At 50.9% G+C, this 26,264-nt stretch overlaps 1 protein-coding gene across 1 annotated transcript; it reads left to right on the top strand.

The window, feature by feature from the left end:
* The first annotated feature begins 537 nt into the window (after nucleotides 1–537).
* On the top strand, nucleotides 538–26,176 carry LOC120674696. Its single transcript, XM_039955834.1, has 4 exons — nucleotides 538–620; nucleotides 24,850–25,051; nucleotides 25,312–25,410; nucleotides 25,910–26,176. Exons 1-4 carry the CDS (start codon nucleotides 538–540, stop codon nucleotides 25,982–25,984), a joined length of 459 nt encoding a protein of 152 aa, XP_039811768.1. The 3' UTR covers nucleotides 25,985–26,176.
* Nucleotides 26,177–26,264: the final 88 nt, after the last annotated feature.

Here is a 26,264-nt window from a genome sequence, read left to right as displayed (position 1 = left end):
CCCTCGGCCCTCGAAGGCTCGAAGACGGGGGTCTCCTCCGCAGTTTGGCCGGCAGGGTGCTCCTGCGCGCCCCCGCCAGTTTCTCCTCCTATGTCCGGCCGGGCGGCAATATCTGCGTCGCCCTGACCGGCCTCAACATCAATGACCGCTTGGGCGGCGCCACCAGCACCGCCCTGGCCGGTCTCCTCGGCGTCGGCCGCTTGAGCAGCCGCCTCGCCGCCACGGTGGCCGGCGTCACTCTGACCAGCGTCACCCTTCTTCTCCCGGGCTTGCTGCGCCGCCTGGGCCCCTCGGGCCACTGCCTCCCGTAGCCTAGCGGCCGCCGCCTCGAGATCCAAGGCGGGCGGGGGCGGCGGCGCCGTGTGCGGAGTGCTGCGAGCCCCGGTCTTGAGAGCCTTGGCCGGGGCAAGCCGCACTGCATCCTTGGGAACGGCCCCGGGGCTGGAAGTCAAGAGGCACGAGTTGAGCGGGATCGAGAAATTTACCAAATACATAACAAAAAACGAAATCCAAAATGCTTACCCAGATCGAGCACTCATGCTCCTCTTCCTCGTGGCGCTCTTTCGAGCCTGGGGCATCGAGCTGTCCCTCGACGACTGCCCCGAGGGCGCCCACCTCGTGTCAGCCCGATGGCTCGAGGCTGCCAACACGGACGACTCCTCTCCCGCCGCGGCCTCGTGGCCGCGGATCAGCACCTGGGGCGCAGGCGACCCCTCGCCGGCCGCCGGCGAGGATGACCCCCGTACCGCACCCTCGAGGGTGGGATTCGCCGATGACCCCGCTACGGCCCCCGGCTCCTCTGGCGCCACGGTTGCTCCCTCTTCCTCGTCCCACAGGTAGAACGGTAGGGGGCTCGCGCCCTCCCCGTCCCCCCTCGGCACGCGGTCCTCGGCATCCGAGGCCTCCTCCGAGTCCTCCTCCTCGTCCTCCTCCGAGGACTCAGGTGTGGCGGGTCGCGGTTTCCCCTCCGCCCGAGTGAGCTGGCGCGCCTTGTCGTGCGCCGCCTTCCTTTTCCTCTTCCTCTCGGCCTTGGCCTCCACCGCGTCCTTCCGCCTCTTCATCTTCTCCGCGTGGAGGCGATTGATCAGGCGCTGTTCTGAGACCGGAGGCCTCGAGGTGCCGCATCTCAAACCCTGTACAATACACACAGATGGGGTCAGGAAAGGGGAACTACACGATGCACGACGAGTTCGAAGCCAAAACTCACCAGCGAAATATACCCCGGCTCAGGGCGCATCTTGATCCTCCAAAGATCCGCGGGATCTTGGGGAAACTCCGCCACCGCATGCTTCGCCCTTCGGGCGGCGTTGGTACGGGAGAGAAGCTTGCTCGACGTCCTCGAGCCCTCGACCTTGCTCCCGGGGATGAGCCGGTAAATCGGCAGGGCCCTCTCCACAAGAGGGATCACCCTCTGCCGGTGAAAGTTCGCGATGACGTCCGCCGCTGTCAATGCCTTCCTCGCCAAACACGCCAGCGCATCGGTGAGGCCCTCGAGCCTGGCTTGTTGGGCTGGGGGCGACACCCCCCAGTCCCACTTCGCCGGACGCTCCCGAAGAACCTTGTTAGTAAACGCCGGGAGCGCGCCGCTGAAGTTTCGAAGGTAGAACCACCCTCGCCTCCACCCGGAGTTGTTTGTCGTCATCTTGCTTGTGATGTAAAGGTTCTGCCGGTTCGGGCGGACGTGGAGCGTCAAGCCACCGGCGCGCGCGAACCGCCTTGGCTGGTTTCGCGCGTTCTCGACGAAGAGCTCGCCGCGGAACAGGTGGATCCAGAGATCCCAGTGGACGTCGATGCCGAGGTACCCTTCGCAGACGGCGACGAAGACCGCCGCCTGCGAGATGGAGTTGGGGCTGAAATTGTGCAGCTCCACTCCGTAGTACTCGCACAGCGCCCTCATAAACTTGCTGGCGGGGACGCCGAAGCCCCGTTCGTGGAGGCGCACGAAGCTCACAACATAGCCCTGCGGGGGCTCCGGCTCAGACTCGTCCGAGCGCGGGGAAATCCACGCCGGCGCCCCCGCGTCGGGGTTCCGCGGCAGCAGCCGATCGGCGACCAGCTGCTCCAGCACCGCGACGGTGGCGGAGGACTTCCCCCATGGCAAGGGCTCCTGGATATCCGACATCTCCGAGACTCGAGGGGGGGATGGAAAAAGGAAGGCTCCGAAATGGCTAAGTCTCTTCCTCTCTCTTTCTCTTTCTCCTTTCTCCTTCTCGCTCTAGGCTATGGGTTCAGGAGGCGACGGAGGCGGAGAAGGCGAAACAGGATGAAGGCAAATGGCCAGGTGAACCCAAAACATCCCCTTCTTCTCCATATATATGTACCATGGGGGGCGCACCCACAGCCACAGCCCAAATCTACCGCATTCAATGCGGTAGATTTTGCTATCACTGACGGGTGGGCCCCACGACCGCGGAGTTCCCCACGCGCGCACGCGGCGATAAATGCGGCACGGTAACCGGCGGGCGCGACGTGACTGTTGTGTTATCCCATCCGTCAGCCGCCGCCCACGCCGCTCCGTCTGCCCGAGGCCGACGCCTGAAAAGGCGCGCCCACGCCGCACCGCACGAATTGGGCCACGTTCGCCCACCACCAGCGGAAGACCCGCGCGCACGACTTGCGACTCTGCGTCATTTCAAACCAAGATGGAATATTCCTTCAGGGGTCTCTTTACCCTCGAAGGAATCGCATTTCGAGGCCTTACTGATCAAGGGATCGAAGCCTGGCCCTTCAGGGGGTTCGACAGGCGCCCCAGATCACCGGGGTCAGGGACTGCAGGGATGTGCCATACAAGCTACCCTCGAATGCGGAGTTCGAGACATCCTACGCAGTGTTCAAGGCCAGTCGAGGGTGCCTAGAAGGGGGATCCCATCGAGGGAGAGCGTCGAGCCCTCGGACCCTATCGAATGGGTCCGAGCCCCGCCTAGTGAACCCTCGCAAGCGCTTTATGAGACGTGTCTATGGACCACGAGCCAACCCCTATCGAATGGGGCACGGACGTCCACTTGAACAACCCGCTAATAGCTCGCTGAAGCAGCCATAGCTCGCGGCCCGGGCATGGTGTAAGGATCGATGGACCAAGAGGGGGGGTGAATTGGGCCTTTTTCAAAATTCTAAGATAGATAAAACAACCTTAACCTATGCAATGCTAGTAAGGCTCAATTCACCAACCGGCTAAACAAAGCTAACTACACAAGCTAACAAAGATAAGAAACTAAGCAAGGTAGAGCTAAGCTATGATCTCTAAGGTCAAGCACATGAAAGAAAGCATGAAAGTAAGTGCTTGAAATGAAAGAGAGTGCAAGAGACAACCGGATTTTTCCCGTGGTGTCGATGTGTTGGCACACACCCCTAATCCACGTTGTGACACTCACTAAGAGTCTTGTCACCTCCCATGTCACCGAGACTTGGGCGCTCACTAAGAGTCTCCGTTCACCATCCCGGCGTGGTGGAGCTCAAGCCACGTACAATCTTCTTCTCCGGGCTCCCACAATCCTTGGCAAGCTCCGCGAGAAACACTTCGATCACCAAGATCGTCTAGGTGCTGCCAAACACCAAGAGTAACAAGCTCCTAAGCCTTCACTTGACCTACACTCAGTTGGCCCTAGCTCAAGCACACTTGCTACACTTGCAAAGGATGAGTTCTTCAAAGTTGAAACACAAACTAAGCACTAGATCTTCTCACTTTTGCTCAAAGCTCTTTCTCTTCTTCTCAAGGGTGGCCTCAGGTTTTCAAGATGTCAAAGGCAACTAAAATGAACCAGGGGGTACCCTTATATAGAGTGGAGGAGGTCACATAGCCGTTGGAGGTTTTCTGCAGAAAAACCGTGACCACCGGAAGAACCGACGGTATAGAAAATATAGGCATCGGTTCAACCGGTCTCTCTGTGTCAAAGAAGTAGCCGTTGAAGTTCTGACACAGTATCTACGCTTGCGTCATTACACCGGTGCATGCTCCGTAGGGGCATCGGTTCAACCGGTGCTGAAGAGGTTCGCTAATCAACTCAAACAAGCGTTCTGGAACAAAGTACATCCAATGCACCGGTGCTTTGATTCTGAACCGTCGGTTCAACCGGTGCTGAAGAGAAGTTGGAGTCCACCAAACATGCTCTCTGGAACAAAGGACTTTCATTGCACCGGTGCTTTGATTCTGAACCGTCGGTTCAACCGGTGCTTAACTTGATTTCTGCCTTCATCCAGAGAAGATGGACCGACAGGGCATCGGTCCTTCCGCCATGCATCGGATGCTCCGATGCTAGAGCACCGGTTCAACCGGTGCTGTTGATTTTCTTTGTTTTCAGCTGTTTTGACTTGGATTCGAATGTGACTTTGATTGTTTCTTCTTCCAAGAGTTGTGCTGACTTCTATTGACCATCTTTTGCTGTTTTTGAGTGAGTGTGTAATATTTCTAGGGCCAACTTAAGTTTGATCAAGCTACTAACTCATGAACCCCTCTTAATAGTGCGATCACTACAAAACTATAAAACCTATACTAACCTAAGTGTCCTTCTCAACCTTGTGACACTTAGGACTAGAAAGATCCTTAGCCTTGACAAAAGTAAGTTAAAAGCCGAGATCGCCTTTTTGAATAACCGAAATTGAGGGGCCTCTTTTGACATATGACCAAATGAGCGATAATGATTTATTAAGCTGCACAAACTCATTAGTCACAATAATGGTTGTCATTAATCACCGAAACATACCTTGAGGGCCTAGATGCTTACAATCTCCCCCTTTTTAGTGATTGATGACAACACAAACATAAATAACGAGAGAGCGAGAAAGATACAACAGGATAAACACGAGAAAACTCGAAAGCAGGACCAAAGAGCTCAACGGCTCAAACGAAATCCATAGATATGTCTCAAAGAACGGCAAACTCAAGCGACAAATGTACATATCCATGAATTAACACCAAATGTGATACAAAGAATAAAAAAAACTGAAAACTGATAACTATGAGCTCTCTCTCTAGCTCTACCCTCCCCCTAACTCTCTACCCTCCCCCCTAACACCTCTCCCCCTTTGGCAACAAGGCACCAAAAAGGAAGGCGATCTAATCCTGAGCTGGAGAAGGCGGGGTCTTCCGGCTGGGTCTGGTGGAGAAACGAGCGGCGGAGTCGTCGACGTCGTCGTCCGTCCAGTCGTCGTCGACCGAAGAAGACTTCTGCTCGACCGGAGTCGTCGGAGCAGCAGAAGTAGCTGGTGTAGCGGTAGAAGCTGGCGCGGCGACGATCGTGGAGTCCCTCGGAGGAGCAGACGTGACGGGAGTCAGGTCTGGCTGAGTGGGGCTCACGACGGACGGACGGAGCACCTCGTGCTGAGAAGGAGAGTCGAACGTGAGTGACTGAGCCGAGGGGTGCTGGAGCTGGTGTAGGATCTGCTGCTGTCTATGAAACTCTGCACGCTGCTCGGCAGTCCAAACACTAGGCTGAGGAGCAGGAGCCGGAGCAGCAGTAGGAACAGGACTGGCAAACAACCCGGTCTGAAGAAGTGGTGATATCGGGAAAGATGACAAGGGTGTCTGCATAAATCCACCAGCAGGTGGAGGAGGAGCAGTGGGGTCGAACTGGAGCTGCTGGGGTGTAGGGAGCTAAGGCTCAGGCAGTCCAGTGTGACGATACAGCTGACCGAAGCATCCCGAAAAGAATGTGAACATCTGCTGCTGAATCTGGGACTGCTGCTGTAGCTGTAGCCTCATGGCCTCCTGCTGCTGTCGAATCCCCTCAAGCACTAGAGTCTGGGCCTCCTGCTGGCGAGCCTGCTCGGCTTGCATACTCAGCTGAGCTGCAGCAAACCGATCCTGCTGATCTGATAGCCGAGTAAGAATGGCAGCAAGAGCATCAGGCTGGGTAACCTGAGCAGTGGTGACTGGAGGAGCAGGGGCTCGTGCTGCACCAGAGGATCCTGCCTCATCATCATGAGCTCCTCGAGGGACTGTAACAGTGGGAATGAAGTCCTCGTCATCCTCCGAGTCCTCTGAGTCAGTGATCAGGTAGTGTGGGAGCTGAGCCTCTGCTGCTGCTAGTGAAGCGTCCTCGGCTGCTGTCGGATCGTCTGCAATTCTGCCCTCAGCCAAGACACGCTCATCAAGAAACCGCTGTGCTCGGCGCTGGCCTCTCGAGCCACGACGACCGTCTCGAGGAGTAGCTGGTGAGTAAAAACTGAACTGTGTCCTCGAGTGCTCCAGCTCATCCATATGCTCATTCTGACTTAGCTGAGCCAGAATCCAACAGATCCAATGAGCAAACGGATGACGACGGTGAACTGTCATGCCATCCAGAATCACATCCTCTAGCTCGTAGACAAAGAAGTCGACTAGGTCAAAGTCACGACCTGTCATGATATAAAGTAGAAGCCACTGCTGCAGAGCTGTAATCCCCTCATTGTATCCAATCCGAAATAACAGACTCTTCCTCAAAGCTAGATGGATAGAGTGTGCCATGGGAGTCAGCCTGTCCGGAGTCCTCGGTGTGCCAGGCAGGAAGGGCTGCTGGAAAAGAACACTGATCTCCTCGTCAGATGGTACGTGAGACTCATGAGGACGTCGAGGAGGTACCGTGCTGCCATAAGCCTGATAGTGTAAGAAGTGTGGCTCCTCAGCAATCTGAACTCCAAGAAAGGTAGCCAGTCATGCTCGGGTCAAACGATAGTGCCTCTCCTGGAACATGAAGTCAATAAATTGCCGGTCCTCCTCAATGAATAGAGTGGCGTAGAAGACACGAACCCACTCTCGAATGTACCTGGACCTCTCACTGAGTAGAGTAGGCAATCCAACATATCTCTCAAAGAGAGGAAGCACTGGAGTCCCACCTGCTGCTACACGCATAGCTACCCAGTGGAGCATCTTGTGCTCACTAATCTTGATGTCCAACTGGCAGTAGGTGTGGTAAAAAGACTCCTGAAGCAGAGTGTAAAAGCGATGATCAACTCCAACATCCCTCTGCTCGGGAAACCACTGCTCCGGGGTCACATAACGCAGTCTCTTGACCCTAGGTCCTGGAATACCCCTGAGATCGAACAACTCAACCTCGGGCAGCTCCTCACCACTGTCCTGACCCCCTGACTGTGTCTGACTGATGGTGTGCTGCTGCGGTGCATGACCTGCTCCCCTCTGTGTGCCACCACCTCGAGTCCGTGGACGTGAGCGGGACTCTGGTGTGGCCTGAGCCGTCTGAGTATGTCCTGAGCGTCGTAACTACTGTTGTGGCTCCCCCTGAGCCTGAGGATCCCTGATCCTACGCGAGCCCTGCCTGTCAGCTGCGTCTGCCACTGCCTCAGCCTGCTCTCGCTCGCGGTCCCCACGGGTGCGCTTCTTCTTCTTCTGCACAACCATCTTGCTCTTGCCCTTCTTGTCACCAGCCATCTGACAGAGAGCCAAAACATGGATTCGATTTGAGCTTATGACAAGAAATCTAGTGGATTAACCTTTAAAAGAACAAACTAATATAGATCATATCGAGTCAAAGGCCAAGATGTGTGAGTGAGAGGCAAGGGTCATATGTGAACATGTGTGTCAAGGATGAGAAAGCTAAGATACAACACATGCTTAAGAGTGTGTAGGCATACCCTTGCAAAACAGGGACGAAAATGACGAAAACGGCCTAAGTGGCAATTCCTCGAACACTTGGCGTGCACTCAGACAAAGGGTGGAAGGAACTTCAAATTTGGCTTGTAAGCTTGTGCAAGGGAGAAGGAGTGGAGCAGTACTGTGGAGAAGGCTTGCTGGCGCTTGGAGAGAGGCCGACGGCGGTGGTGAGCGGTGGCGCGTGGGCGGCGGCGGAGCGGCGTACGGGCGCGGGGTGCAGGGCGGCGGTTTCGCGAGAAGGAAGAAAAACAGGGAGACTGACGCGTGGGGCCCGTGGAGGGGTTAAGTGAAAACAAAACGGGCGGGCCCGCCAACCCTAAGCACCGGAAGATCCGATGGTGCTGAGAAAATTGCGTCGGAGTAAACATCGGTGTAATGTTGACCAGATCTGAAAGAGAGGAAAACGTGGTCAAAAGGGCACCGGAAGAACCGTTACTTGGTCATCGGAACATCCGATGGGTGTCGGTGCAACAGCAGGAGTAAGGTCCAGAGACACTGCACGGGCCAAAACTCTACACAGTAGCACCGGTTGAACCGATGATTGACCGTCGGTTCATCCGCCAACCATCGGAAGCACCGGTGAACACCGGTGTAATGGTCGGAGGTTGTTCCAGAGGCTATGCAGAAACCGTGCCACGAAGACTTAAGCACCGGTTGAACCGATGAGGAGAAAAACAAAGCGTCGGTTTAACCGGTGGTTAAGGAAATTTTCTGCTGAACTATAAACTCTACTTCTGATCCAAAAACTCAAAGCCAAAGCCATAAACACTCAGTTTTGGACCATTTTCGAGAGACAACCTCACCCCTCAAACACTCAAACTAAATGCTCGCAAGCTTTTATATTAACATAGGCAAAATAAGATCCAAGCGAGGTTTAAACACAAAAACCAAATGTATGAGCCACTTTGCCTATGAACTTAGAGATTGAAACTTTAAGTTCGATAGGACGTGACTCAATAGGCATGAAAGCACAACATTGATCTTATCACTCTTGTGGAGATGATATATCATATTTAGCATGAATATCTTTCTCGAAGTGTGATTTGCTCCCTTGTGATGCTACTAACGTGATGCAATGCCAATGCAAAGCGTGAAATTAAATATGGATGCATTCTATATTGACAAGCACATGCATTGCAAAATTTAAATCTATCTTGTCAAGTTTGAACCCTCGTCAAGCTTCTTCATGATGAACCATTCTTCATGCCATGAGCGAAACCAAGACCACCGGCTCATGCAAGACCCATGTTCATCACTATCTTGACAAGGTTAGACAAGCCCCTAGCACATGTACATGTGAAATGCATCTATATGACAAGGCAATTATATGACGTTAGAAGCATCTAGAACGTTAAGCTCACTCCTTAGCCTAACAAAAGTACTCTCGTCTAGAGGTTTTGTGAAAATATCCGCCAATTGCTCCTCGGATCTCACACCTTGAAGAGATATATCTCCTTTGGCTTCGTGATCACGCAAGAAGTGATGGCCAATATCAATGTGCTTTGTGCGAGAGTGTTGAACCGGATTTTTGGCAATTTTTACGGCACTTTCATTGTCACAAAGGAGCGGGATCCTATCTAGTTTCACACCAAAGTCCAAAAGGGTTTGCTTCATATATAGGATTTGGGCACAACATGCACCGGCCGCTATATATTCCGCTTCCGCGGTGGACAAAGCCACGGAATTTTGCTTCTTACTCGACCAAGAAACTAGAGAACGCCCAAGCAAGTGGCAACCCCCGGAGGTACTCTTGCGATCGACACGGCTTCCGGCAAAATTCGAATCCGAGTATCCCAAGAGATCTAAGCTAGCGCCTTTGGGGTACCACAAGCCTATGCTTGGGGTGTGCTTGAGATACCGAAGGATCCTATTCACAGCCGAGAGGTGTGATTCCTTTGGGTTTGCTTGAAAGCGGGCACACAAGCACACACTAAACATTATATCGGGCCTAGATGCGGTAAGGTAAAGCAAAGACCCTATCATAGAACGATAGAGGGATTGATCAACCGATTTACCGTCCACATCCAAGTCGAGATGCCCATTGGTTGCCATGGGTGTCTTGATTGGCTTGCACTCATCCATCTTGAACTTCTTCAAGATATCTTTAGTATATTTTTCTTGATGGATGAATGTCCCTTCCTTCATTTGTTTGACTTGAAAACCAAGGAAGAAGGTCAATTCGCCAATCATGGACATCTCGAATTCCCTAGACATCATGGTAGCAAACTCATGGCTTAGTGAATCATTAGTTGAGCCAAAGATAATATCGTCAACATAAATTTGACAAATGAAAAGATCCCCGTTGACGTCTTTTGTGAACAACGTGGTGTCCACCCTCCCGATCTTGAAGCCTTGCATGATTAGGAAGTCACGAAGCCTCTCATACCAAGCCCTTGGAGCTTGTTTGAGCCCATAGAGTGCCTTGTGCAACCTATAAACATGGTTAGGATTCCTCGGATCTTCAAACCCGGGAGGTTGCTCAACATAAACAAGTTCGTTAATAACGCCATTTAAGAAAGCACTTTTCACATCCATTTGATACAACTTAATGTTATGATGTGAAGAGTAAGCAAGAAGAATGCGGATAGCTTCAAGTCTTGCGACCGGAGCAAAGGTTTCACCAAAATTCAAACCTTCGACTTGAGAAAACCCTTTTGCCACAAGTCTTGCTTTGTTGCGTATCACCACCCCATGTTCATCTTGCTTGTTTCGAAAGACCCACTTGGTGCCGATGATGTTCTTGTCTTTCGGAGGAGCTTCGAGGACCCAAACTTCATTGCGGGTGAAGTTGTTCAATTCTTCTTGCATGGCCATCACCCAATCCGAGTCCTCAAGTGCTTCCTCTATGCTAGTGGGTTCAATACAAGAAACAAACGAGTGATGTTCACAAAATGAAGCATGCTTAGAGCGAGTTCTTACTCCCTTTGAAGGACTACCAATGATTTGACCAATTGGATGATTCTTGGAGATGCGACCATGCTTCACTAGCGGTATTTGCGTGGATGCTTGTTGGGGTGGATCTTGTGTGACTTGTGCTTGTTGTGGAACACTTTGCTCTTCTTGTTCTTGGACTTGGGGTGTTGGTGTTGGCACATCTTCTTGAGATAGTGGATCATCTTTTTCTTGATCTTCATCCACTTGGGGCGCCGTGGAGGTGCTTGGTGTAGATGAGGAAGGTCCTCCCCCTTGATCATTGCCTTCATACACCTCTTCCGGCTTGATATCCCCAATGGACATCTTCTTTAAAGCTTCATCAATCTCCTCATCACCTACATTTTCATAGCCAACAACCTCCTCTTGGGAGCCATTAGATTCATCAAACTCCACATCACATGTTTCTTCAACTAACCCGGAGGTTTGATTGAATACTCTATATGCTTTGGAGTTTGATGCATAACCAAGAAAGAAACCTTCATCACATCTACTCTCAAACTTACCGAGCCTTTTCTTCTTATAGATGAAGCATTTGCAACCAAAGACTCGAAAGTAGGATATATTTGGTTTCTTTCCGGTGATGAGCTCATATGGAGTTTTCTTGAGGAGTCGGTGAGGATACACTCGTTTGGATGCATGACACGCCGTGTTGATTGCTTCCGCCCAAAATTTCTCGGACGTGCCATAATCATCCAACATTGTTCTTGCTAGGGTGATGAGTGTCTTGTTCTTTCTTTCCACCACCCCATTTTGTTGAGGCGTGTAGGTGGCGGAGAACTCATGCTTGATGCCCTCTTCATCGCACCATTCTTCAATCTTCATGTTCTTGAACTCGGTGTCGTTGTCACTCTGGATCTTCACAATTGGGGAGTTGTACTCCCTTTGAGCTCTTCTTGCAAATGTCTTGAAGAGTTCCGGAGTTTCACCCTTATCGCCTAGAAACATGACCCAAGTGTAACGTGAAAAATCATCAACAATTACTAGGCAATAGAGGTTACCACCAATGCTCTTGTATGTAGTTGGACCAAAGAGATCCATGTGAAGTAGCTCGAGCGGCTTGGAGGTTGACAACATCGTCTTGATGGGATGATGTGTTGCAACTTGCTTCCCGGCTTGACATGCTTTGCATAACTTGTTCTTGTCAAAAGTGACGTCCTTCAAGCCGGTGATCATCCCTCTCTTGTGGGCTTTCTTGAGGTTGCTCATGCCAATATGAGCAATTCTTCTTTGCCAAAGCCACCCAAGAGAAGACTTGGTGAAGAGGCATGTCATGGTGCTTGTTTGCTTTGAAGAGAAGTCCACTAAATAGATGTTGCCATGCCTAAACCCCGTGAATACCATTGACTTGTCTTCTTCAAGAGTTACTACAACACAATTCTTGTCAAAGGTACACGTTAGTCCAAGATCACACAATTAAGCAATAGAAATGAGATTAAAACTAAGTGCTTCTACAAACAAGACATTAGAGATGGATAAATCTTTAGAGATTGCTATTCTACCCAAACCTAAGACTTTCCCCCTTGAGTTATCACCATAGGTGACATGTTCATGATCGCCGGGGTCTTCAAGAGAGGTGAACATGCTATCATTGCCGGTCATGTGTTGAGAGCAACCGCTATCAAGTACCCAATGTTTTCCACCGGCTTTGTAGTTCACCTACACACATGAGAATTCACTTTTGAATTTTAGGAACCCAAACAAGCTTTGGGCCTTGCACATGTGTGACAAGAGCTTTTGGAACCCAAAGTTGCTTGGGGAGCTTTTTCTTTGACTCCTTAGTGAGTTTGCCAATGAACTTGGCCTTCACCTTGCCCTTCACTTTACTCAAGCGAAAATGGTTATTTTGAAACATTGAAGAGTAATTCTTGGGTAAATTAGGAAGAGGACGTGATGGTAAAGTGCACTCCCTAGTGTGGTGCCCGGTGACTTGGCAATGTTGGCAATATGATCCAACTTCCTTGATGAAACTAATCTTGATCTCCGGAGAAGGAGTAGTGCCTTGATTTGGCTCCGGAAATGAACCAAGACCTCTCTTGCCATAGTCACGTGCATTGTTGAAGAGAATTTCCTTGTGGATGTATTCTCCTCTTGAGAGCTTCTCCACACTACTCTTGAGGCTTCCCACTTGATCCATCAATTCCTTTTCCCTAGAAGGTACAAGCTTGGGCAAAGCATTAGTGGCATTTGCATTAATGAGTAGGTCATCACATGAAGTAGAAGCATTGACCTTCTCAATAGTTTCATGAGCAAAGTTCTCAAGACTTGGGTCAATTGCTTCATAGGCAAATTCAAGTTCTTGATATTTGTGAGCCAACTCCCTATGCTCTTGTTTAAGCTTTTTGTGGCTCTCTTCAACTTGCTTAGCAAGTACAAGTGACTCATTGTGCTTTTTGAGCAAGTCATTGTACTTGCCAAGCAAGTCGGAGTGGGCAAGCTCTAACTTGGCATGAGTGCTCTCAAGAATCTTGACTTTGCCCTTTTCCCTCTTGATGACGGATGTGTACTCATTAATGAGATTAGTGAATTCATAAGGATCAAGCTCTTCATCACTTTCATCTTCACTATCTACCTCACATACCTTGGTGTTACCTTTTGCCATAAGGCACATTGGAGGTGGAGGTAGTGATGGTTCTTCATTTGTGAGGGCGATGGTGACTATGTCTTCTTCATCACTTGAATCTTCGCTTGATGAGACATCGGTCACCCATTCTTGTTTTTCCACCAAGGCGATGGTGACTATGTCTTCTTCATCACTTGAATCTTCGTTTGATGAGACATCGGTCACCCATTCTTGTTTTTCCACCAAGAAGCTTCTCTTGGTGTTCCCTTTCTTCTTTGGGAAGAGCTTGGTCTTCTTGTCATGGCTCTTCTTCTTCCCAAGCTTCTTGTTCTTGTTCTTCTTCTCATCTTCTTCATCATCACTTGAATCATGGCGATGTTTGCCTTTGTTGTCCTTCTTTCTTTTGTCCGGCTTGGGCAATCGGGAGAGATGTGGCCTTTTTCTCCACAATTATAGCAAGTTTTGTTCTTGACATCTCCCCATGGCCGGAACATTCTTCTTTTGGGGTCAAAGTTGAAACCCTTCTTGTTGATCTTGTCATTCAAGCGTGTGAACTTCCTCATCATGAGAGAAAGTTCTCCATCATCTTCTTCATCGGATGAGCTCTCATGATGATCCTCTTCTTCATTGCTTGAGCTTGATTCTTGCTTGACCATCTTGAGCTTGCGGGATTTGTTAGCCTTGGTTTTGAGAGCAATTGATTTGCTTGTTGTTGGCTCTTCGGACATACCAAGGATACCCATTTCATGAGCGCGAATTTCGCCCACAAGCTCTCCCACTTCCATTGCATCAAGATTCTCTTTTTGAAGCATAGCATTGATAATGTTGTACTTGGGCTTCGGAAGGAGCATGAGAATCTTGCGGTTGATGGAGGCACTGTCAATTTTAGAAACTTCAAGAGCATTAATGTCCTTGACAATGACATTCAAGCGAGAATACATATCATTGCAATTTTCATGAGCAAGCATCTTAAAATAATCATACTTTGCTCTAAACAAGTGATATTTTTGCTCACGAACATTAGTGGAGCCATCATGAATTTCAATGAGCTCCTTCCAAATATCACTTGCTAAGTCCATGCCATTAACTCTAGCAAAGACTTCCTCACTAATGACTTCGAAAATTGCATTTCTAGCCTTGGCATTCCATTTTAATTGTTCGGTGGTGGGAGTTCCGGTGAACCCAGTCTTAGTGGCCAACCACACTTCGGGGGCAATCGCATCAAGATATGCGGCCATGCGAACTTTCCAATAAGCAAAGTTCTTGCCCTCGAAGTGAGGCGGCGAACCACCCATCTTGGCCATAGCTCTAGGCGGTGAAGCCTAATGATCCAAATGAGCAACGAGGCTTTGATACCAATTGTAAGGATCGATGGACCAAGAGGGGGGTGAATTGGGCCTTTTTCAAAATTCTAAGATAGATAAAACAATCTTAACCTATGCAATGCTAGTAAGGCTCAATTCACCAACCGGCTAAACAAAGCTAACTACACAAGCTAACAAAGATAAGAAACTAAGCAAGGTAGAGCTAAGCTATGATCTCTAAGGTCAAGCACATGAAAGAAAGCATGAAAGTAAGTGCTTGAAATGAAAGAGAGTGCAAGAGACAACCGGATTTTTCCCGTGGTGTCGATGTGTTGGCACACACCCCTAATCCACGTTGTGACACTCACTAAGAGTCTTGTCACCTCCCATGTCACCGAGACTTGGGCGCTCACTAAGAGTCTCCGTTCACCATCCCGGCGTGGTGGAGCTCAAGCCACGTACAATCTTTTTCTCCGGGCTCCCACAATCCTTGGCAAGCTCCGCGAGAAACACTTCGATCACCAAGATCGTCTAGGTGCTGCCAAACACCAAGAGTAACAAGCTCCTAAGCCTTCACTTGACCTACACTCAGTTGGCCCTAGCTCAAGCACACTTGCTACACTTGCAAAGGATGAGTTCTTCAAAGTTGAAACACAAACTAAGCACTAGATCTTCTCACTTTTGCTCAAAGCTCTTTCTCTTCTTCTCAAGGGTGGCCTCAGGTTTTCAAGATGTCAAAAGCAACTGAAATGAACCAGGGGTACCCTTATATAGAGTGGAGGAGGTCACATAGCCGTTGGAGGTTTTCTGCAGAAAAACCGTGACCACCGGAAGAACCGACGGTATAGAAAATATAGGCATCGGTTCAACCGGTCTCTCTGTGTCAAAGAAGTAGCCGTTGAAGTTCTGACACAGTATCTACGCTTGCGTCATTACACCGGTGCATGCTCCGTAGGGGCATCGGTTCAACCGGTGCTGAAGAGGTTCGCTAATCAACTCAAACAAGCGTTCTGGAACAAAGTACATCCAATGCACCGGTGCTTTGATTCTGAACCGTCGGTTCAACCGGTGCTGAAGAGAAGTTGGAGTCCACCAAACATGCTCTCTGGAACAAAGGACTTTCATTGCACCGGTGCTTTGATTCTGAACCATCGGTTCAACCGGTGCTTAACTTGATTTCTGCCTTCATCCAGAGAAGATGGACCGACAGGGCATCGGTCCTTCCGCCATGCATCGGATGCTCCGATGCTAGAGCACCGGTTCAACCGGTGCTGTTGATTTTCTTTGTTTTCAGCTGTTTTGACTTGGATTCGAATGTGACTTTGATTGTTTCTTCTTCCAAGAGTTGTGTTGACTTCTATTGACCATCTTTTGCTGTTTTTGAGTGAGTGTGTAATATTTCTAGGGCCAACTTAAGTTTGATCAAGCTACTAACTCATGAACCCCTCTTAATAGTGCGATCACTACAAAATTATAAAACCTATACTAACCTAAGTGTCCTTCTCAACCTTGTGACACTTAGGACTAGAAAGATCCTTAGCCTTGACAAAAGTAAGTTAAAAGCCGAGATCGCCTTTTTGAATAACCGAAATTGAGGGGCCTCTTTTGACATATGACCAAATGAGCGATAATGATTTATTAAGCTGCACAAACTCATTAGTCACAATAATGGTTGTCATTAATCACCGAAACATACCTTTAGGGCCTAGATGCTTACACATGGGTAGCATGGTGCGCTTCACCCCTCCTCCCTGCGGAAGGGCGACGAGGGTCGTAATTAAAGTCGACGGTTTCCCCTGAACGCCTTCACACGGGCCTAGGCTCGGGGGCTCCTCGCACACCACGGTTCAAAACCACACCCTCGAATAAATCGACAACCATCACTTATGAAGCTCCACGCGTAAACCGAACCCACCGCTATTAGCGTACGCCCCCCTAACGGCTAAAGCTGAACGCCAGATCACCGTACCAGCACTAAGAGTGCCGAGGCCGGCTGAAAAAGTGCCGATGCCGGCTGAAAAAGACGCTGGACGGCCATCCCAGTAGAGCTACCCAGCGGGACAACGTTTATAGCCCTTGGACGAGCACAAACTCTCCTCCAAGGCCTCGGGGGCTACACCCGCGGGTGCGCTGACGCGCCCCCGCGAAGGTGACTTCATACATATTCGAGGGTCGTGACTCTCTATACACCCCTATACCCTCGGTAATCCTCCCCGCAGAGGAGAAAGGGGACTTTATTGCTCAAATGCAAGTAAAGATTACAAAGGATCACCGGCGCGAAGCCATCGAAAGATACAAACACATTGCCACCTACGTGGCAATTTTCCCTGTCTTGGGGAGGAGCGAGCGACGAAGAAAGGCACCAAGCCCCTAGCTGACGCAGCGGCGGGGCTGCTAGGGATGCGAGAAGCGGCCCCAGGCCTCACAGGTCTAGCGGGACGCTCTCCTCGCAAGCCTTCTTCTAGCGTCTCCTCCACCGAAGACCGCGCGGGGGGTCAAGCTGGCGGACAGCGCCCTCCGCACCGTCTCCCCGAGAGCAACCTTGTCGCCGGGGGGGACGATGCAAAAAACAGCCGCCGGACCTGGCGCCAGCGCCCTGGTCAGGCGTCTCCATCCCCCTTCAGGCTAGGGGACATCGCAGGAGCAGGACCCCACGGGCCCAATGCTCTTCCGCTGATCCCACTGAAGCTGAGGGATGGTGCGCACGCCCACTCCGGTCTTCCCCAACCGCTCGCAAGCATTCTTCTAGCGCCAAAAGCTTAAAAAAGCCAGGCCACCCCATCTGGGGGCCGGTCGCAAAAAGGCAAAGGAAACATTACAAGATTTAGGCAATGCTGGAAGAAAGAGTCGGAAGGCTGGAGAAGAAGGGAAATCCCACGACCCCTATTTATAGCTGTGCCAGGCACAAAGCTTCGAGCTTTCCGAAGAGCGGAGGCTCGTATAGCCCGTGACAAAGCGGCGCTCCACGAGCAAAGAATGTCCTCGGTCCCTGCGCCGAGACACGACCGAACGAAATAAAGCGGAGCTGAGCCCCCGGATGCTAAGCGGTGCAGCATCGGCCCTGGCCGGATGCCCTCGAACGGCGCGCCGTAAAGCAACCAGGAACGCTGGGGCCAAGGCCCTACGTACGGGACAGCACGACGGGAGCACCAGCTGCCAAGCAGCGGGTGCCACCGTCGCCCTGGCCCCCCTCAGTGCGCGGACACGTCTTGTCCTTCAAACAAACAAACAAAGAGGCGCGCGCCTCGAAGTACACCCCCCACGGGCGTACTATCCCGACTGGCGTGTTGTCGCACCCGCCGGGCCCGCGCTCAGGCGCGCCCAGCAGGTGCGCGACTTTGACTAAACACGTCGAGAGAGAAACCGCCGAATTACCCTTTGGACGAATCCCATGACTCGACCAAAGCCTCGGGGGCTACTGTCGGGTGCCACAATTAGGGACACCCTAATTGGAGTACTAAAACCACTTTCGAAAACACAAACACATGTTAAGGCAACTGGGCCCACAAAGGCCCCCGGCCTCCTTCCAAATCTGGAAGAGAGGAAAGGACTCAAAGAAGCCCAGCATGTGGCCCATTCGCACCCCTCTCAGGCCCACCGAACAATCTCCGCCCCGCTCGAGGGTAGCGGATCTACCCTCGGGCGGGTCACTCATCTCCGCCTCGCTCGAGGGCTCCCCTCGGGACCCTCGACCGCGCAATCGCATTTCCGCCTCGCTCGAGGACAGCGGACCTGCCCTCGAGCGGGTGGCCAGTCTCCGCCTCGCTCGAGGACAGCGGACCTGCCCTCGAGCGGGTGGCCAGTCTCCGCCTCGCTCGAGGACATCTCTCGGCACAAGGGACAAGTGGCCCCGCCGCCCAACCAACCGCCGTACAAAGGCATTAAAGGCCAGCTACTCCGCCACGGCTCAAAGGACGGGCGGCGTCAGACTGCCACTCCCGCAGTGGATGTGACCGGCGTCCCGTCCACTGACCCCGGCCACCGCTCTGCCACCCCAGCCGCTATAGCAGCACTGTGGAGCATTCAACGCGGTACAAGACAAGTTGGCGCCGCCCCCGTTACTGTCACGCCGACATCAACCATCCGAACACACCTCCCCCTGGGGAAGGGGTCTGGCGATGTCACGTGCCCTTCCGAGAGGGGCACTCCGCATGCGCGGGCGGGACCCCGGACCTCCCTCTTGTGGGGTCCGGGACTTCCACGCGCCCCCGGACCTTCTAGTGCGCACGCTCGCACCCCGACCAGGGGGTCCGGGACCGTCCCACGCCATTACAACCGCTGGGACTCTGCAGGACGGCCATCTCCACGAGACCAAGGACGGAGCCAGGATGACGGCGACGTGCATCGCCTTCCCACAGTACACTTCCTACAGTGTTCGACCACTGTACCCGCGATTCAGGGGAAAACGACGACTTCCGCACCCCTACACTCATGTACGCCGCCCCTCCTTACAACTATAAAAGGAGAGGGTGGGCTTCCTTTTGGGCAGGCTGATCGACTCCCTCCAATCAAAGGTTGGAAGTAAGTTCTCTGAACTCCCCCTCAGAGGACTCTCTGCACTACTGAGCACTCATCTCAACCAACTCCACCTCTAGCAGAGACTTAGGAGCTTCTCTCCCTCTCTCGCCTCGCTTGTATCCCCTACTACGAGCACTTCGGGTGCAAGATAATACAGTGCCCTCGCACACCCCCTTTGCTGGACGTACGGCCCCGCGGCCGGAACCAGGATAAAATCGTTTGTTACTGTGTTGCCTCTTGCATCATCATCTGGGACGAGGAAACACGCAGCATTTACTAGTTGGGATTCAGGCCCCACGGGTCGGAACGCCGACAAGGAATAATATAGGGTAATTTTGTATTTGATTAGAGATTCTAAGTGAAATTATGGGAGCATTAGGGGGACCAGGCCCCTGCCGCGCCCCTGAGAACACCAAAATCATTAGTTAACGCGTGTTCGTTGCTTGCCCATGGCAACGAATGGAGATGTGGCACTTCCTACTCCAATTGTTTACTCTCCAAGAGATGGAAGCAAAGGAAAAGCATTATCTTTCTTATTGTCGGGTATCAATATCATGGATATCCAAGAGTAGGTGGGAAAAGGCGCCATGTGTTCTAGCCAAAATGGTAATCAGAACATTAGGCTCGCCTCGCCCAACCCCGGAGACGAAGAGTCCACCTCGTCCGATCTCAAGGGACAGGATCGGCTCCACCAGACCCTGTGCGTGGGCCCGAATGCATCCGACCCCACGGGGAGAACTCCGCCTTGCCCCACCCCTAAAGGAGAGGAGAGGTCTCACCCGGCCCAGAGAGCGGGGGCCCAGGGGCGCTCATGCCGGCCGCTGACCTTCGAGGACGCGAGAGACCGGGTGGAGGACATGCTCTGATAAGGGAACAGTGGAGCACACCCCCTGCAGGTCTACAAAGGTGACAGGCTGTAGAGGAGGGACGTGCGCCGCCCGACAAGCGGAGCCAGCGCACCTCGCGACACGGACCGTGTGACAGAGAAGACCCGCCCGCGGAGGAGGTGGGTGGCGATGACAGGGCCGACAGGACCCACAAGCAATAGGGGAACAACGCGGACATGCCAAGCGGGGCCTCGCATATAGGGAGGATGCAGCGGGATCATAGGAGATCTTCTCCCCTCCTCAAGGAACTCTCACGAATCTCTCTCTCTCTCTCTCTCTCTCTCTCTCTTCTGTAGGCCGACCCCTCTCCCTTCTCCCCTCAAGGCTCTCTCTCTCTTCTGTAGGCCAACCCCTCCCTTCGCATATAAAAGGGAGAGGAGGGCTCTCGGTTCGCGGTCGAGACTCTCGATTCCGATCAAATCACACTCTTTTTGCAGCCGTAGTAGCGAACTCTTCCACTCCACACCAGAGACTTGGGATCCGGCTCCCTCTATCGACAGTTTATAACCCCCCTATTGCAAACACACACAAGATACGAGAGCAGTCGCAAACTAGACGTAGGGACATTCTGCCCGAACCAGTCTAACCCTTGTGTCTTCTTGCATACCATCCAGACCAGACGTGCAAAGCACGAGATTTACTAGAAGGTGGCTCAGAAGACCAACACTTCTCATCTCTTTGCTCTCATTGCGGTGACATGCCCACTATTTGGAACCAGATAAGAGATATTAGAGTTGGGATTTTTGAGGCTAGGGTTAGTGATAGTAGTATGGGAGATGGAGGTCCGAATTTAGAGGGATGGCTGCGATCGGCAGTTGGGCGGGTGGAGGTAGGCTGTGGATGGCGAAGCCAAACGGCTCTAGCCACCGCCAACCAGTTGATGATGGATATCTGGTGGGTTGTAGCAGTGGCGGGGCGCGGAAGAGGATTGGTTCGGAAGGGTGGGGTTGAGGAGGTAAGATGGATGAGGAAAGATGAGAGGAGCACGGAGAACAATAAGAAGATTATTCGGTCGTTGCTAACCGGTATTGACCAGCAATGATATAGTGATTTTTTTTTGGAAAGGGGAAACTTTATTGATTTCAAGGTGATACATCAACTCAAAATGTTCCCGGTCTCTGCCGCAACTGCACACAATCTAAAAAGAGTTTTAATATAACCAGATACACTAGTGACCGTCAATCCTATGACTAGGCCACCACCCATGAGCCTGGGCAAAAAAAATCCTTGGCCACCTGCGCCAAGAAATGAGATGCCGCTACAAGGTAGACTAGCAATGATATAGTGATGGGTAGCGAGGTTAATGAGTTTTTGTAGTAGATCAACCACAAGATGAACAACCTTATAGTCTCTTCATCCACAAATGATGTGCGCATAAGGATCTGGCACTGAGATCAAGAAGCTCATAATCTCCATCGTCAGTCATGCAAACCATTACTTTGTAACATTTTGTTTCCCTGGCCTACACAATATCTTGTGTGCGCACTAGACCTCCTATGATTCTAGGGGTTATGAACTCACTACAGCGAATGTATGCTTATGACATCTCGTCACCACCATGGCACTCGGTCTTGGTCAGAGCAGTCATATCCTTGTCGTCCTTTTTTTTGCAAAAAGGGAAGATATATTAAAAAGGTGCACAGTACATCCCCTTTTACAACCAGGCCCTTACAGAAAGGAGAAATTACAAAGAGCACCCTAATCCTACTGTTCTTCTCCTTCCTTGGATCCGTCCCGCCCAGTTGAGCACCTCGGTCACCAAGAACCTCGACCACTCCGTCAGAAGACCTCAACGCATGATAAAGCCGCAAGATCCTCCACCCCAGAGCTCCCACCAAGATGGATGTAAGACACTGAACGCAAATCGGCAATCTTGCAAACGAAGTAGAGGAGATCCAACCTCCCGGCCAAGGCCGCCCCAGCCGGCCAGAGGTAAAGCTAGCGCCGCAACTTCCAGATGGGAGCCATGACGCAGCAGTAGATCCGACGCCGGCGACAAGGCCACCGACCCGGAAGAAGAAGCCCACGGGGGAGCATAAGCAGCCCTTCCCCAACGCAAAGAGGAAGACCACAGACCTCAACAAGCCGCCGGAGAAGACCACACCATCGATTTGTCGAGGTAGCAAAAGGATCACCACATCGCCATCTCCATCGGCGCCGGTGAAGAGGGCCTCAAGCCGCGGCAGATCTGCTGCATCCTCCGCCACCGGGGTGGAGCCAGCAGCAAGAACCACCCGGCCAGGCAAAACCCTCCGCCTTATTCGCTGGCAAACAGCCACCAGCAGCAGCCATCCACGGCACCTACAGCTCCGCCGCCGGGACCCCGACGGCAAGCAAACCCTATCCGTAGGCAAGCTCCTATTCCTACCTAAGATATATACATCCGCGCGTCGATTCCGCTGCTCCCGTTCCTCTCCTCCGCCGGAGCGGACGCCGGAGAAGAAAGGGAGCGGCGGAATCGCCGCCGGAAACGATGGTCGCCTCGCGGTCGCCCTCTCCACTGCTCTCTACTGTAGAAGGGGAAAAGAAGACCCGGAGAACCGGCATATATATCCTTGTCGTCCTTTCATTGCGTGCGACTTCAAATTGCAGGTGGGACGGGTTGCGGACAGCCACATGACCAGCACGCATGCCGCAAATTAATTAAGTGGGTTCATGACTGTCCGCAAATTAAGTAAGCAGGTTGCTAGCAACTCATGGACATTGCAGGTAAACCCGCGCATAACCCACAAGCATTCTTAGGTAGCTTTTTTCTTCACAACGATTCACTTGTACGTATTGTCAAGGTTAAAGAAAGGTTGTCACAAAAAAATATAGAAAAAATCGTAAAAGAAATACAGGAAAAAACATCAAAACAAAGCAAGCTAATACCAGTGTCAGTTGTCACATGTCATCAGCATCTGCTGAACAAAACTATTATCTATTCTCGTTGTACAAACACAGGTCAAAAGAGACCGGCGACAAGAAAATCATCAATCCAGGAGCAGGCTGATTGATGATTCTTCTTCCTAAACAGGGACATCAAAGAAGTGCAGACTGGTACCAGTGTCATCAAACAAAACCAGACAAATACCAGCAGTGACATCAAACAAGAGCAGAGAATTTGTTGGTTCTTCCTATAACGTGTTTGAGAGAGAGCTGGACAGTATGAGGGCAACGGTCACCTTCTATCATTTTGCATCTGTAAACACTAACACCATTAGGTTTCAATATTCCATGTAATGAAATCTCAAAGCACAGCAATAGAAAATTACATGTTAGTTTTATGTTGAACAATGGGAAACAACATCTAAACACTAACACCATCTGTCAATAAGATAGATGCCATCTGCCCCAATCTCCTCCATCTGCCAAATCCACCATGAGGCCGCTGAAAAAAATTCATCATGATTTTTACCTCATGATTTAGGTAACTTACACTACTACAAAAAATGATTTATTGCGACTTTTTTCACCTCTAAGGCGGGCATAAAAAATAACCGTCTATGTTTGCTCAGCATTAACAGAGACGGGTATTTCTTATTAATTGAGGCGGTTACAAAAACCACATCGCAAAATTGATTAATAGAGACAATCACCTATAAAATGACCGCCTCTGCTAATACTCCTATTTTCAGAGGCGCTCCTCTTATAAAAGACCGCCACAGTTAATGGAGCGAGCCCATTAAAAACCCATATACCCAAGCCAAACCCTAGCCACCCAATCTCTCTTTCTCTCTCCCTCCAATCTCTCTTTCTCTCCCCCCTCTCTCTCTCCCCCCAGATTCACCGCCACTCTCCCTCCACTATCCCTCCATCCCTCCACTCCCTACAAGCCCAGTAGTCCACATGCGGCGGACGTGGCGGATGGGGCGGCTGCGGAGAGGCGGCAAGCGGCCCGACGGGCGGGAGCGGCGCACGAAGCGGCGGGCAGCGCGTGGAGCGACGGCAAGCGGCCCGCGGGCCGATCCGGCGGCGGTGAGCGGCCCGCGGGTGGATCCGGCGGCGGTGGGTGCGGCGCGGCCGTGGTTTTTTTAAATTTTTTTTTATTTGATTAACTGAGGCGGTCACCAAAATCGCCTCAGAAAATACTTCATTTCCTGTGACCTTTACTCTGAGGTGTTTCGCTTGCCCGCCTCAAAAAATCAAATTTGCCCGCCCCAGTAAAGATTATTGTAGTAGTGTTATTGACTGAAACATAAACATTCATGAGAATTTTTAGTAGGAGCACGACTGCTTACACAAGGACTGATATTCCAAATCCAATTACAATTACATGATTACTTGAGCAAGCATGCTAAATGAAGTGTACAAGCCAGCAGCCTGCCCGCTAACTGAATGCAGTGTGCTACCTGCAATATGAAGCCTAAACTCTAAACATGCGCAGGAAATTATAGCTACACGAGTAATAAACAAGTCTGGACCAATATCTGGTTGCTTCTACATGTGAAAAACAAAAACCATTGACGAAGTTAGTAACATAACACTTAAATATAAACAGTCAGAAACATTTTTCTCATAGTCCACGACATTATTAGTCTACAAGCCTAAATTTTCATAGGCAAATCATACCAAAATCCAGGTAGTCATAAAACAAACTTTTGCTACTGCAAGATATCCAAAACCTTGGCTTGGCAAAATAATCTGAAATTCAAATGCCTTAGCTAGATTTTTTTTCGCAAAAAAGCACGTCTAAGAAGTTCAGCCGTGGGCCAATCATTTCCGTGGGGATCTAGATGAGCAGATCCAGCAATCATCTTTGGGGAAGAGGGAGGATAGACAACCTGCGTCAGTTAGTCAGGTGCCAACGAGCAGCGGCAGAGACAACCTGCATGATGCGGACGATGCCGATGAGCTAGGGCGGAGACGACCTGCACGACGCGGCCGATGTTGTGGGAGCAGCGAATAGGGGTAAAAGTAACTCCAATAGGACTGTTAAATTTGGATTCTAAATATCCATTTAGAAGTCTATTTCTAAATTTTACTCATTCAAATATGAGTCTCCACTCTAACCGACTGAGTAAATTGGGCTTTTATTTTTACAACTGACAACTGGGACGCACCTGTCATTCTCCCCTCGAGCCACACTCATCTGCGCATCGCTAATTCGCTATACTACCCTGCGCCGCCGCGCCCGTCGGCTCCTGCCCGCCCCATTGCCGCCGTCCGGTGCCGACGACACCATGCCTGGAGCTTGCCCTGCCCCCGCCGGCGCCGACTCACGGACGCCTCCCGACCACCGCCGACGTCGCCGCCGGGGACATCATCGTCGTGCCGCTGCCCGGTGAGTGAGTCAGCTCGCCTCCCGACCACCGCCGACGTCGCCGCCGGGGACATCATCGTCGTGCCGCTGCCCGGTGAGTGAGTCAGCTCGCTTGCCTTCGCCCCTTCCATTGAAACTGAACAACTAGCACGTTTTCTTGGATCTGGTTTTTGGCAAAAAAATTGCTCAGGTAGCAGTACAACCAGTACTGCTGGGTGATCACGGACCTGAAGCGGCAAGCCGAATTCACACGATGATCTCAGGTTTTTATATTTGGACAGGGGACTCCCAGCTTTTACAAGGGCCCGGCCATGTTTCAGTTCAGACATGAAAAAGGGGACAAGAAAGGGGCGAGAGATGCAGCACATTCACATTATGGAGTACGATTTACCATTGCTGTGCAGTTTCTTACAATCCAAATAGTACATCATTCCAGTAAAAACTGAAGCTAACAGCTCTAATTTGTGCTTTATTTGCTTTAGATTAGATAGGTTTACTTAACTGAAGCTAACAGCACATTTGGTTATCTTCTGCTTAGGAATCATATGGATCAGACCTTAGTTAATGCACTGTTTCTTTCATTATTCAGAAGATGTTGTTTTCTGCTTTAGTTAATGCACCTTTTTTACTTCATGATTGCATCACAATGGACAATACAGAAACATTCAGAGGCCTTTAAGTTTGTAGACAATGCTATCAGCTCTGAATGGTCAAGTGAAATTTGAAACGGGACCAATCAGCAGTCATGTGTGAAGCGACAGTACTGTGACACTTTTATATGTGTCATGAAGAACTTGTTGGTAGTCAACTCAATAGCTTTCCCCTGTTTGCTCGATTTCCTGTTGCTCAACTGAAATTGACATGCTTTACTTGTCGCAGGGGCCTCTTCAGAAGATCTGGGACCTGAACAATGAGATAGCCTCCTCAGAAGTCAAGATAGCATCCAAGATGTAGTGGTTTAGTAGCTTGACTGTAATATGTAGCTAGATAGACTCACTATGTCGAGGTTTTAGTCATAAATGAAATGTGTCTGTCAGATTATAAGTGGAAGCATTTCCAACAAGCAGAAAATTGTATCTGTCAAAGATATTTCCAAATAAATATAGGATTATCAGTCATAAATGAAATGTATCTATTTGAACTCGATTTTTTTATTTGTACTCATGCTCAATTTAAGCTGTGACCGATGACCTTTATGCAGGTTAGAATGATCCATCAGTTTGATTCTGAGGCA

Source organism: Panicum virgatum, chromosome 5N, assembly GCF_016808335.1.
Source record: "Panicum virgatum strain AP13 chromosome 5N, P.virgatum_v5, whole genome shotgun sequence".
Taxonomy (NCBI): domain Eukaryota; kingdom Viridiplantae; phylum Streptophyta; class Magnoliopsida; order Poales; family Poaceae; genus Panicum; species Panicum virgatum.
Note: the sequence above shows the minus strand (reverse complement) of the source record. Positions and strands in the feature narration are given on the sequence as shown.

Coding starts and splice junctions, on each gene's coding strand:
- LOC120674696 (XM_039955834.1), top strand. CDS start 538: ATGCTCCTCTTCCTCGTGGCGCTCTTTCGAGCCTGGGGCATCGAGCTG. Junction 25,052..25,311: donor CATCGTCGTGCCGCTGCCCG/GTGAGTGAGTCA, acceptor ATATTTGGACAG/GGGACTCCCAGCTTTTACAA. Junction 25,411..25,909: donor CAGCACATTCACATTATGGA/GTACGATTTACC, acceptor TACTTGTCGCAG/GGGCCTCTTCAGAAGATCTG.